General features: G+C 39.3%; 1 protein-coding gene across 2 annotated transcripts in view; it reads left to right on the plus strand.

The window, feature by feature from the left end:
* Nucleotides 1-14,012, plus strand: part of FBXW11 (F-box and WD repeat domain containing 11) — a 52,914-nt gene that overhangs the window by 36,137 nt on the left and 2,765 nt on the right. For both annotated transcript variants that reach the window (XM_072145771.1, XM_072145770.1), the window contains 6 exons: nt 848-966; nt 1,402-1,651; nt 3,321-3,439; nt 3,802-3,912; nt 6,425-6,503; nt 10,663-10,852. In XM_072145771.1, the coding sequence (XP_072001872.1) occupies nt 848-966; nt 1,402-1,651; nt 3,321-3,439; nt 3,802-3,912; nt 6,425-6,503; nt 10,663-10,824 (840 nt within the window). In that variant the 3' untranslated portion in view covers nt 10,825-10,852. The remainder of the gene's footprint in view (nt 1-847; nt 967-1,401; nt 1,652-3,320; nt 3,440-3,801; nt 3,913-6,424; nt 6,504-10,662; nt 10,853-14,012) is intronic.

Raw genomic sequence — 14,012 nt, forward strand, 5'->3', positions numbered from 1 at the left:
CATGTGACCGTAGCCTAAACGGTCAGAGCCAGAATTCTTGCTGGTTGGTAGGAGGTCAAATAATTATTTCATGCCATAAAATGTTAATTATTTAAAACCAGTACAATGTGATTTTCTGTATTCTTTTTTTCTTACAGTTTATGTGATACCATGATGAAATTGCACATTTCTCCATTCTTTGTAGACGGGAAAACTTAATTTAGGGCACATGAAAGTTGTAAAAAAACACAAAACCCTACTAGAAAATTGAGCAACTGCGTTTTGACAATTCCACCACAAATGGAATATTTTTCCAGCTTTCCAGTAGAATATTAATTGGTGCCACAGGAAGTACCATATGCCCCACAGATGACTGGCCCTACACAGCAATATTTTTTGTCTGTGTGTGTACACAAGGATTAAATCCCATTTTCTCAAACACACACTTGTCTAGCTGCTTATTATTACTAAAAGGAACTACACAAATTAGTTCTGGGGCCCAAGACCATTTGCGCACACACAATTTTTTTTTTATTTTTTTAAATGTGCAAGCTTGTGCAAGCCGGGCAGCTAAACCATAAAAGATAGGACATATCCTAACTTAGGACAGATTTATGGCACAGCAGTTTTGGCTTCCTATGGGAAGGGTGTGGAGCACACACTCCCCTTCGCTTGCCTTGAGCTGCCCCAGGGGACCACACGGCTATGTGCAAGGGTTCTTAGACGGTACAAAATTGTTTTATATGGATTGAAAAAGTCAAGAGAGGTGACCAATCATGTAATTTACTGTTTAAAATGTATGACTTTTCTTAACATCCAAAGGTAAACCATAATAATTTTAACAATTGAACTAAATTAATTTCTACAGATTTGGGATAAAACAAGCTTGGAATGTTTAAAAATCTTAACAGGACATACTGGCTCAGTGCTTTGCTTACAGTACGATGAACGAGTCATAGTTACTGGATCTTCAGACTCCACTGTCAGGTATGTTCTCATTTCGTCTGAAATTTGTATTTCCTGAAATTTTGAATATTGTCCTGGATTCGCTCCTGAGTTGCTGAAATGTATTTCGTAATCTACAGTAAAGACGAATGGCTGCAAAATTTTACAGCTTTACCTATAGCAACATTACAATTCTATTCATTATAGTGGCATCTTGTAGTTGGAGAAGAGTTTTGCAGATTGAGGCATTAAGGGGGTTTGTGAGCCATGGATACTCCACCAACCATCTCTTAGTAATAAGCCATAAATATGTCATCAGTATTACATAGCCTAAAAAAACACTGATGCTTTATCCTAAAGCCTTCAAATATCAGATTTGCATAGAAGATGGTCAGAGCTCGAGTGAGGAAACGTGTACTTAATAACGCTGATGAGATTTCCTTCTGATTTACAAGATATTTTGTTTTTATATTGTAGAGTTTGGGATGTTAATAGTGGAGAAGTGCTAAACACACTAATTCATCACAATGAAGCAGTCCTTCATCTTCGATTTTGCAATGGTTTAATGGTTACCTGCTCAAAGGACCGATCTATTGCTGTCTGGGATATGGCATCGCCCACAGATATCACTCTGAGGCGTGTTCTGGTTGGTCACCGTGCAGCGGTAAACGTTGTTGACTTTGATGACAAATATATTGTCTCTGCATCTGGAGATAGGACCATTAAGGTGAGTTAAAATTGGTGGGTTTGAAAGTTTTGGAAACTTTTGCATATCTTTTGTTGTGGCTCATTTCTTGGTAAGCTGTACACCACGAGAGTTGAGCAAATCGCCCATTATTTTGTCATGCCATAGATCCAGTAAGAATTAGCATATTCTCAGAAATGGTCTAAAATCATTAATTGTACATATTAGTTGACTCTCTTTAATTCATACTTATAGAAAGGAATCTGTGAGAACTGCCTATACACAAAAGGCATTCCGAGGAGCTTGACTATTGCACCAAAAAAAATTATATCCTGTAGAACAGTGGTGGTGATCCTATGGCATTGGTGCCAGAGGCGGCACTTGGAGACATCTCTGCGGGCACACAGGCTGACACAACAACATAAGGAAGTGATGGCAAACCTTTTAGACACTGAGTGCCCAAACTACAACTAAAACACACATATTTTTCATAAAGTGCCGATGTGACAATTTAAGCAGTAACTTCTTACTCCCTGCTCTGTCACATGTTTAAATTGTATAGGCACCTGAGCACACCAATACAGTAGAATGGAGAAGAAGTTTCTGATTATCATTGTAGCTTTCTTCCAGGGTCCTTGCTTTCCTGGAATTGCAAGAGGCCTTGAGTCCTGTTTGGCGAACTCTGCGCTGGGTTGATGGCGCAGGTGCCCATGTAGAGGGCTCTGAGTGCAACCTCTGGCACCCGGGCCATAGGTTCGCCACCACTGACATAAGGCATCCTCCCGTAGTACTGAGTAGCCCAGTATATGCAGCGTTCAACGCTACAGGCGGTCCCCTACTTAAGAACACTAAACTTACAGACGGACCTCTGGATGTTGGTAATTTACAGTACTTTAGCCCGAGGCTACAATAAACAGCTATAACAGTTATAAAAGGTGTCTGTAATTAAGCTTTATTGTTAATCCTAGTTTTTATGACAACCCAACATTTTTGAAATCCAATTTGTCACAGAGACTAAAAAAAAAATAGTCGAGAGTTAAAATGATAAAATATACAGTTCTGGCTTAGAAATTAAACTTAAAGGAAACCTACCACTTGTAGTGGCAGGTTTCCGATGGAAATACCGGGCACCAGCTCAGGGTGAGCTGGTGCCGGAGCTTATTTTAGCCGGCACAGGCAGGTACGCGCTCGGCGCTTACCATGCGCGCGGCTCTCATTCACTTCCTATGTAGCCGCGTGCACGGTAAGCGCCGAGCGCGTACCTGCCTGCGCCGGCTATAACGTTTAAAAAGTGTTTTATACCGCGGTTTAAAACACTAACTAAAATAAGCTCCGGCACCAGCTCACCCTGAGCTGGTGCCCGGTATTTCCATCGGAAACCTGCCACTACAAGTGGTAGGTTTCCTTTAAGAACAGCCTGTTTTTTGACGCAATAGTTCCTGGGCTGCAGTAAGAGTAAGTGTGGACAGGGCTGTATTATCATTGAAGCTCCTTATCATGAGATGCAGAAAAAAAAAATTACAATAATGCACAGTTGAAATACCTGTTAACAGTCTTTTTATTATTTCGGATGCCATCATTATTTCCAGCCATCACTTTATGTACACTATGCTTTAGTGCTGCTCTTAGCTGGTCCTGGTTTGAAGCAATGTGTTTTAAAATATTAATGGGTTTTTGGGGAATTTTAACTCCTATTTTTCTTCTGTTTTAGGTTTGGAGCACTAGTACTTGTGAGTTTGTTCGCACTCTAAATGGGCACAAACGTGGAATTGCTTGTTTACAGTATCGGGACCGTTTAGTCGTAAGTGGATCTTCTGATAATACCATCAGGTAAGCCTACTATTAAGTCTAATAGTATGTATTTGACACTTTCTGTGGGTATGTCAAATAATCCCTGATATAGGCTGTCCTACCTTTAGAGGATCTGGGCCCTGTTTCCCTTTCTCGTTACACCGGTGAATAGAGAGCAAGTCAACCAATTGTGGCAATCTTTTTTTTCAGTTCTGTGGGAGTTTTTTGAGCTCCCATAGAATTGAATGGAAAGCATACAGCACGTTCCGATATAGTATGAATAGGTTAGGTTCTGTGTTGGGAAATGTTTAAATATTGCAGGTTTGGCTGGGGTTGAGAAAGTAAAAAAAAAAATTAAAACATATATTAAATGCTGGTTTTTCTTTTGTCCCTTGTAATAGGTTATGGGATATAGAATGTGGAGCATGTTTACGGGTCTTAGAAGGCCATGAAGAGCTTGTCCGTTGTATAAGATTTGATAACAAGAGGATTGTCAGTGGAGCATATGATGGGTAAATTATAACAATTTATAGATGTTTTGTATGTATACAATGACCAAAGGTACTTGCAGTCCCTCCACCTCTCTCAAATTTAGCTTTTTATCAGATTACATGGAAAAGCACCGCACGGTCCATGATTCACAGACTGACCACACTCCTCTGTTACTGTCCTTATAGCGAAAACCAGTTCTAAAGATCACCGATCGTTTTTTGTGAAGATTATGAAAACTGCTTATTAATGTCACATACACATGCTGCATTTGAATTGAGAAAGGTAGTGCTAGTTCCCAGTCACAAGTGTTTTTATGTTGAAGCGCATCTGCGATTTAGAGAAAATTCTATCTGTTGCGCTTAAAGAAAACCTACCATCTTAAGTAGATCTGATGGTAGATTCCCCCTGCCTGCCAATGCCCTAATCTGTAATTTAATTATCCTAGAACCTAAACTAGTTACAGTAACGGTGACAGTGTGCTGGAGCACGGATGTATGCAACACCTGCCATCGCAATAGTCACGATCCCTTCTGCAGGCAACATGATCACAGAGTCTATAGTGCTTTCACCCCCAGTTCTGGGATGGTGATAGTATCCATGGCAAACTCAGGGTCCAATGAAGGTCTTCAGCTGTTGAGAATATAATCCTGTTTCCAACTGGGTCTGTCACTTTGCATGTCAGCCTATGCATCTGCTTAGGTTACCTACTCCTAATACACTGCCATATTTCAGTATAGCTGTGTATTAGTTTGAACAAGTGATTAGATGATTGCTTTTTAAGTCCCCGAGTGGGACTTTATATATCCGTTTTTTTTTTATTATTATTTGTTTACATTTTTTAAACTTTTACAAATAAAAGAATAAAATAAAAAAAAATAAGTTAAACATATAATAAAAGTGAAAATTGCCGAACAGTCTGCACATATGGTATCGTGTCTGTAAAAATCCGTACAATAAAATAAAATCATTATTGGACCCATACAGAAATTTTGGATTTTTGAGCATCCAACCAAACCAAAAAAAAGTTATTACGATAAAAACTCATTCAGCAAAAAACAACCCCTTATAGATTAATCAACCAAAAAAATAATCTAAATTTTACGCGACTTAGTGATTTTTTTTTCTCTAAATGCCTTTTTATTAAGCAAAATTATCCAAAATATTCATTACAAAAAAGCCATATAAAAGGGATAGCACCATAATTGTACTGACCCATAGAACATAAATAACATGATAAAAGTAAATCTGTAATAGAATATTAATAATAATATATTAATAATATTCTGTAATAGAATAGAATATCTTATTTTTCATTACTGCCAAAATAGTTAATGCAATCAATGAGGTATAACCACCACAAAATAGTTTTACTATACTCCCTTGAGGGTCACTTTTTAGGGTTTTCTCTTGTTCTTCTATATTATAGGCTCAGCAAATGCCATATGGCGCCTGAAATATGTTTCTGCAAAATTTGCCCTCCAAATGCGTGATGGCGCTCCTTCCCTCCTGCGCTCTGTTATGGGCCAGTAAAGTTGTTTACATCCTTATGTGGGATATTACCAGACTCGAGTGAAACTTAAAAAAGAAATCTGTGATTTGTTTTTGCATGATGAACATGTACGTTTTAGGGCTAAAACATTTTGTTAAAATTTTAACATTTTCATCCATTTTGTTTTATTTTGTCCAAGTTGCTTAACAAGGGCTGTTTTTCAATAGTTTGAGAGGTGCAATTTGAAAATGTGGTACTGTGAGGAGTTTCTAATAGATTGTTAACATAAAGCAGATATATGGTTAATGTTGGTTAGCAACCAGTTTGGGAGGTTGAACTAACTGTATGATCAGCATAACATTTTAGAAATCAGAAAATCGCAAAATTTTCCAAATTAATTTAATTTAATTTTAAAAATTTAAAAAAAAAATTTTCATAAATGCAATTCGTTTCAACCAAAATATATCACTAAGGTGAAGTACAGAATGTCACGAAAAAAAAAGTTTAAGCGTTCTAAAGTTATAATCTCCTAAAGTAACACATGGTAAAAAAAAAAAAGAGCTTGGTCCTTAGGGAGTTAACAATTTAGGTTCCAGGATTATTAAATTACAGATTAGCGTAATTACAGATTGTAGGTTTCCTTAAAGGTTTTCCCATGAACAAAAGTTGGGCCCTATCCACAGGATGGGGTCTAACTTGCTGTTCAGTGGGGAGTCTCAGTGCTGAAACCCCCACAGATCACAAAAAAGGAGTGGTCCGATGGGGTTCCACGTACCTCTGACAGAACGACGAGGGGTACGACAGAGTAATGGAGCAGTCGGCGGTGCATGACCGTTCTGCTCCATTAATCTCTATTGAGGTTAATGGAGCAGAAAATTGTTCACGGCCTTCTGATCCATGAGTCTGGCGGAGCGATGAGGGGTCAGACTGAGGTATGTGTGACCCCTCCTTTTCGTGATCTGTGGGGGTCACAGCGAATCCGCTCCTTCCCATAACTCCCTTCTTAGTTTCTGAATTTAATTTAATTTCTGATTTCATTCTAGAAAAATAAAGGTTTGGGATCTGCAAGCTGCCCTGGATCCACGAGCACCTGCCAGCACCTTATGTTTGCGAACTTTAGTGGTATGTATAACTTTCTTTAAACTATTTAGCGGTTTATTCTTTGAAACATGACATGCGGCAGGAGCAAAAACTTCAAAATGGTGCTCTAAACATATCGGGTGTCACTGGTTCCTCTGATGTATTTCCCTAGTAACAATAGGGGAAATTGACTAATCAAACTCAATTTACACTGCTTTAAATGCATAGTCTACACTTGTATGTGAACTTGTACCTTAGAAACTTCATTGGACAGCACCAAATGGGCTTTGCTAAAAATACAGCATAGATATGGATCTAAACGGGCTAAGGTTACTGTTTTGTGTCCTTAACCCCTTAAGGACGCAGGGTTTTTCGGCCGATTTCTCGCTCTCCAACTTCAAAAATCCATAACTTTTTCATTTTTACGTGTACAGACCTGTGTGAGGGCTTATTTTGTGCGTAACAAATTTTACTTTCCCGTGATGTTATTTATTTTAACATGCCGTGTACTGCGTAGCTGAAAAAAAATTCCAAATGTGGAAAAATTGAAAAAAAACGTCACGTGCGTCACGTTCTTGTGGGCTCACTTTTTACGACTTTCACTCTTCGCTCCAAATAACACCTCTACTTTATTCTTTGGTTCTGTGCGATCGCGGTGATACCAAATTTATACAGGTTTTATTGTGTTTTAATACATTTCCAAAAATTAAACGAATGTGTACAAAAAAGAAAAAAAAATTTTCCCATCTTCTGACGCTAATAACTTTTTCATACTTTGGCGCACGGACATGTGTGAGGTGTCATTTTTTGCGAAATGAGGCGACGTTTTCATTGCTTTCATTTTGAGGTCTGTGCGATATTTTGATCATTTTTTATTTCATTTTTTATGTTATGTAAAAAGGTGTAAAAGTCGCATTTCGGACATTTGGGCGCCATTTCCCGCCTCGGAGGTCACCGCCGGCCGTAACCGTTTTTATATTTTGATAGATCGGGCATTTTGGGACGCGGCGATACCTAATATGTTTGTGATTTTTACTGTTTATTATGTTTTATATCCGTTCTAGGGAAAGGGGGGTGATTTGAACTTTTAATATTTTATTAATTTTTTTTATTTTTTAAACTTTTTTTTTCTTTTTTTTTTCCACTATCTTTTAGACCATCTAGGGTACATTAACCCTAAATGGTCAGATCGCTGCTACCATATACTGCAATACTTCTGTATTGCAATATATGGCATTTTTGCAGGTCATTCATTACAATGAGCCACTGGCTCATTGTAACGAATCTGCAGCTGCCAGATAGCCTTGTGTCAAAAGAAGACACGAGGCTACCATGGCAACCGATCGCCGCCCCCCGATGACGTTCGGGGGCGTGGCGACCGAAAAAAAGATGGCGGCGCCCGCGCGCCGCCGTCTTTTAAATGCCGCCGGCGACTTTGCCGGCGGCAACGGGGGGGTTAATAGCCGCAGTTATTAGCGGTGGGGGTTTTATGCATTTTGCAAAAACCCCCATCTTTGTATGAGGAGGACTCAGCCCGTGAGCCCTCTTCATACATCCCTTATACCTCTGCGCCGTAGAGCTACGGCGCAGAGCGTTAAGGGGTTAAGACTCTCTTGGCAAATCTTCCTTATGTGGGTAAATAATGAGTAACCATATCCCAAACCATTATATGGTTAGTGTTTCAAAAGCATCTAGTGCCTAGCAGTTTCACCCAAAAGCCCTAAATGCTGGGTGAACATTCCTGGTGACATCTAGTTAGCCTGGTTTATGGATATATAGTTTTTTTACCATTGTGTAAGGCAGAGCACATACATACGTGTCTATATGCAGCTCAGTGCAGTGAAAAAGCCCCTAATTTTACCACAATAAACCTGGGAAAACGTATTGTCTTGAGTATGAGCGTAGGGTGGGAAATGCAGCTGCTACTCTCCTAATAAAATGTCCAGTAGTCTCTCCTCATCAATAACAATGTGATAGAGTATGGCAAGAGTGGACAGGGAAAAAGTGCTAATAGTGTCACACCTTTAGAAATAGATTTGGAGTTAGGGTGAATATAAGGCTCACCGTGTGGGGTTGTGCTAAGATAGGCACAACACTACGGAGTATTAGAAGTCGAGTAACAGATGGTCTGGTGCTGCCTCCCGGTGGAAAATCTCCTGTGTGGTGTGGCTGCACTACTCAGGATTTTTAGGAAGTGGTATTATATTTGTGATCCAGTCAAGTGGCGCACTCGGAGTGGAATTAACAAATAGATTTATTACAGGTCTAAACACAACGCGACCTGTAATAAATCTATTTAATTCCACTCTGAGTGCGCCACTTGATTGGACCACAAATATAATGCCTCTTCATCAATAACAATGCCCCCCCCCCCCCTTAGTGTAATGCTCGCAGCAGAGTCCCCCCCCCCTTCCCCCCCATAGTGTAATGTCCGCAGCAGAATGTAATGTCACTATTTGATATGGGTGTGATATGTGCACCGTTGTATTGGAAGCAATAACGGAACCTTGCGCAGTGCATAAGAACAATATAACATGGGTGTAAATAATGGAGGGTGGTGTGAAATAAAAACTTTATTCAGGAATGTGTGCTTTTTCGTGTTACATATAACTTTTTGCACAAGTTCTGGGTTGCAGTGTTCATATGTAGCCACTGGTAGCGAAGAGAAGGTGATGTCCATTGTTTGGCTCAATTCACATAAAAAATGATTACTCAGTATATCACAGATAGCAAGTGTGCTTTTGATTGTTCTGTGTAGCAGAGGGTTAATGACATGAACATTAGTTTACAGGTATCTCCAGTTCTCTGGCACTTAGAAAAAAAGACGTGATTCTAGATGCCATGGATCCGATGCTATTAGCCCTCTGAAGACCAGAGGTTTCACATGCCTCCTTGGCCATAGAGGTGCCACCCTGTGAGGACACAGGATACGTCCTTGGCAGCGAAAGTGTTTTAGTGTCCTTATACATTTTAATGTTTAATGGTATATTTAGCAGGCTGTGACTATGGTAAAATTTTGAGCTTAAAAGCAGATTTTTGGTTATAGTATATACTCGAGTATAAGCTAATTAGCAAAAAATGTGCTGAAAACCCCTAACTCTTATACTCGAGTTTATGGGGGAAAAAAACACAGGTCTTCTATACCTTCTTCAGCTCAGTCTTCGGGTTCCTGCGCGTTTGTACGCTGCCATCGACACACACTATGATGTTGGCAAATGACTGATGTCATGGTATAAGCGATGGCATGTGGGGAGTCTGAGCCGAAGACAGAACTACTGTGGAGGGCACCAGTTTTTTGGGGGTTTTTTTTAGGCTGGGCAGGGGGATGCTAGCCATGTACTGGGGGCAGGCACTAGCTATCCATAGGATAGGGCCTAACTTGCTGTTTGGGGGTTACCAATCAGCAAGTTACCAACTTGTTTCATGGAAAAACCCATTTAATGCAGTTTTGAAACTAAGGCAAGTGTTTGCTTTCTGAAAATGATTTGTTGAGGTTTAGCATAATTCTTTTAATTTTTTTATTTGATACATGTCAAAATTGTAATTGCCCTGACCAATAACAAAAAACTATTCCAGGAACGCCTAGCAGGGAGACGGTTAGAGTGTATTGGAAGGAGCTGTTTCATTTGCTGTAGCTCCTTCAGTGGGGGGTGTAAATGATGTATATGTATGTCATATTGGAGTTACCAGAAATATGTTATGTATTTTTTTTATACCTGTCACCCCATTTATCGTTACTAGGAGCCATTTACTCGTTACTTTAGTAAGCAGCTCCTAGTGCTTGTTCAAACGCCGGAGGTTTCCGGTAACGCTATCAAACACTGCGGCGGGGTATATTGTAATCATTGGACAGGTTGCAAAGCTGTCCAATGTATTCATCAGGGGGCGGTCCGAGGTGCTGCCTCTACCCCGGACTGCCGCGCGCTAGGCGGCAGTCACCGCCCCTAGCCACGCCTCAACCCCGCTCCCTCATGAATACGTCGGACAGCTTTGTGAGCTTTCCGACAATTACACTATACCCTGCAGCAGTGTTAGATAGCGTTACCGGAGGTGTCCGGTAACGCTATCACTCTTAACACTGCGGCATTTGTTCAAGCACTAGGAGCTGCTTACTTTAGTAAGCAGCTCCTAGTGCCGATAAATGGGGTGGCAGGTCCTCTTTAAAACAAACCATTTCTAACCAAATCTTAAATCGTTTTAGGAACACTCAGGACGTGTATTCCGTCTTCAGTTTGATGAATTCCAAATCATTAGCAGCTCCCACGATGATACCATTTTGATCTGGGATTTTCTAAATGTTCCATCAAATGCTCCTAATGAAACCCGCTCTCCATCTAGGACATATACCTACATCTCCAGATAGCATCATGCACTTTTTGTTTCCTTACCAGGTAAGTTTGGATTTCATTCATCGTATTGTGGTCAGAAATTAAGAGACTAGACCTGATGTTGTTTCATTACTTGGAGTGTCAAGTATGTGGATAACATGACCATGTTCCCATTTGCAATGTTTGCCTCAGAACAAATGGCAATCATTGTCCCATGCAGGAATGATCACTCAATAGACACCGGTACTTCCCAAATAGACCATATTGACTTTGGGGGTTTGTTGGGTTTTTATTATTTTGATGGGAAGAATTGATCTGCTAAGCTCTTTCTCTACTTTGGTTTGATCAAAGCCTTACAACCATCCTCTTTATCCTTAGGTGGTGCAAATGTAGTAAAACAGATGGTTTTTTTAAATGTAGTTAACAAATTTGTGTATTTTATCTTTTAATTTCTGTAATTCTATTGGCCAAGATAATAAACTTGGCATATTTATGAAATTTATTACTAACTTTGTCTTTTAAAGTTTAGTTTTTGCAATGACACATCTGTCACTGCTCTTAAAGGGGGACTCTACCAGATTTTACCCCCTTAAAGGGGTATTCCCACAATCAAAGACAAGTTTCTTAAATGCACTCAGGATAACAAAATAACACATTCTCAAATTCATTGTTAACAAATAAACAGCATTTCACAGATATAAGTCCACAATTTCAGATTCCTCTAGACACAACACTGTAACTTCTGACTTGGGGTTTCTGTGTGATGGCAGTGGAGCTTAGATTCTCTTTCTGCTCCCTGGACTCCAGGAGGTGCGAACAGACACGGATTTCCTACCGGCAGCAGCTTGAGGAGTGTGGCACAGCAGATCTAGTGTGTTGTGGAGAGATGTAGGTTGTGGAGAGATGTAGGAGTGTTATTGTGTGCAATAGGCATCTCATGGATCTCATCATCTCTGTTCTCAATGCAATTGAAGGGCCTGTATACAAACTGACAGTGACTGACAGTACAAATTATGTTTTGGTCATATAAACTTTGCAGCCACTCCCATGGTTCACCTTAATAGCAATTTTCATTTGTCTACATTCAGGCCACTGAAATTTTAAGAAAGGACACTTCACTTACAGGGCTATATGTTGAGTTTATATGGCTTATTCCCTTTAAATAAGAATACAGACATGGCATAAAATTGTAAAACTCTATTACCATGTGCTCAAAACCAAAACATATAAATACATATTTTTAAGCAGGTCCCCTCAGCTACGTGGAGTCGGTAAGCCAAAACTCCGACATACATGGGACATGTTTAAGTGATAGAAAGCCTTATTACTCTAAATCTATCACCATCGATACAATAGGTACAACATAAGATATTTATTAAAACACAATCAGACTCTGACCGCAGTGACTTAGCGTTCAGTGTCCGATATATCAGACGCAAAGCTGATGCTGGTTCGGCACAGATCTAACTAATAATGATAACTAATATGGCCATAATTAATACCCGACACCCCAGTGTAACGCCCGCGGTCAGAGGTGGGCTCCGATCACGGGTGTTTAACCCTTTAAATGCCGCCGTCGCGACCGCTGCATTTAACATGCCTTTGGGGGCGTCTTTCCCCCACGATTGCCCGCCCCTGCACCGTTCCTAAATTTTTAACAATAGGTAATACCAACCCCAAAACGGTAGCACTGGATAAAGCATCTTATCCTGCAAAAATAATGCTGTCACATGGCCTCAGTAATGAAAAAGCGAAGATTTTATAGCCCATGAGGAAACTAAAATCCTGGCAACGGCCACATGTGGGGGGGGTCTCTGTACTCGGAAGAAATTGCATAACAAACTGTGTAAGGAGGTTTTTCTCTTTTTATCTTTTGGTAATGTGTAAATTTTAGGGTTAAATGAACTTGTAACTGACACAATTTGACCTTTCTAAATTTTACCTTCATTTTGATGCAATTACTATGAAGATCTCAAGGGGTTAACAATCTTCCTAAAGTGCAGTGAGGGGTGCAGATTTGAAAATGGTTTGATTATATAGGGGTTTTAATGTTAAATATGTAAACTTTCATTCAAAACAGCATTCATCCCAAAAATAGTCAATTCTGAAAATAATCTATCGATATTAGATTTGTAACCTCAAAATAAATTATCCAGACATTTCAAAAATTATGAAAATGTAAAGTAAATATATGGGAAATGTTATTCAGCAACTTATTTAGGTGGTAAATCTATCTGCCTGAAAATGCAATGATTTCGAATTTCAAAAAATTCTTTTTTTTTTTTTTTTTTTTTTTTTTTTTGTAAAAAGCGCAAAACTCATCAGCCAGTTGAGAGAAGAATAATTTTGATAAGTAACAGTGTTCTAGAGTTATAACCATACAGAGCAACGCATGTCAAAATCCAAAAATTGGGGCTGAGCCTAAATCTATAAACTGCGTCCTTAAGGAGTTACTTGTAATTATGCAAAACACTGTGGTGGTGATGGGAGGGGAGGGGGGGGTTTCAAAGAAAATGTACAGAATAATTGTTAATGGAGTCTAATTATAAGATTAAAGAACATCCTCTCTACACTGACTTAATTGGGTGGCAATTCAGTAACCACACGGGCAACATCTCCAACATGTAGAGGAAGCGTTTAGCAACATAATGCTGTGGTCTAGCAGTGCAAGATAACACGAAGGCTTGGCTTCTATACCTATAGTACTTTTTCATGTGTGTGTTTTCTGTATTTCTGAATTTGAGATGTTAGAAAACCATTTTCAACTCCTATTCTATGTGTAGTGTATAGAATCCATCAGAGCAGCTAACCTCTACAACATGAAGCAGTTTACATAGAGAACATATACTGGACAGTCCTGCCTTAATCCAGTTTTCCCGATCACTGTAGCAATTCTCAGATGAGTGCTGACATTCCTTCCCTTCTGATCTGTAGAGGAGGAACTACTGAGCATGAGCAAAAAGTGCATCCACTTTCCTCTTACATAAAATCCTACATCCTTAGATCAGCAATAGGACATTCCATAATTTCAGCATATTCCGAATAAAAAAAATATTCAGCACATAATGCAGTGAACTAATTGTAACCATTTATTATATATATTATATTATATTTTTGGAGTTTTATTCCAACTCCACCAAAATGGTCTCTGACTCCACAGCCCTGGGTCTCCTGCAGTATATTTCAATTATAAATAAAATTTAAATGTTTTATCAATTCTAAA

Source organism: Engystomops pustulosus, chromosome 4 (genome assembly GCF_040894005.1).
Source record: "Engystomops pustulosus chromosome 4, aEngPut4.maternal, whole genome shotgun sequence".
NCBI classification, from domain to species: Eukaryota; Metazoa; Chordata; class Amphibia; order Anura; family Leptodactylidae; genus Engystomops; species Engystomops pustulosus.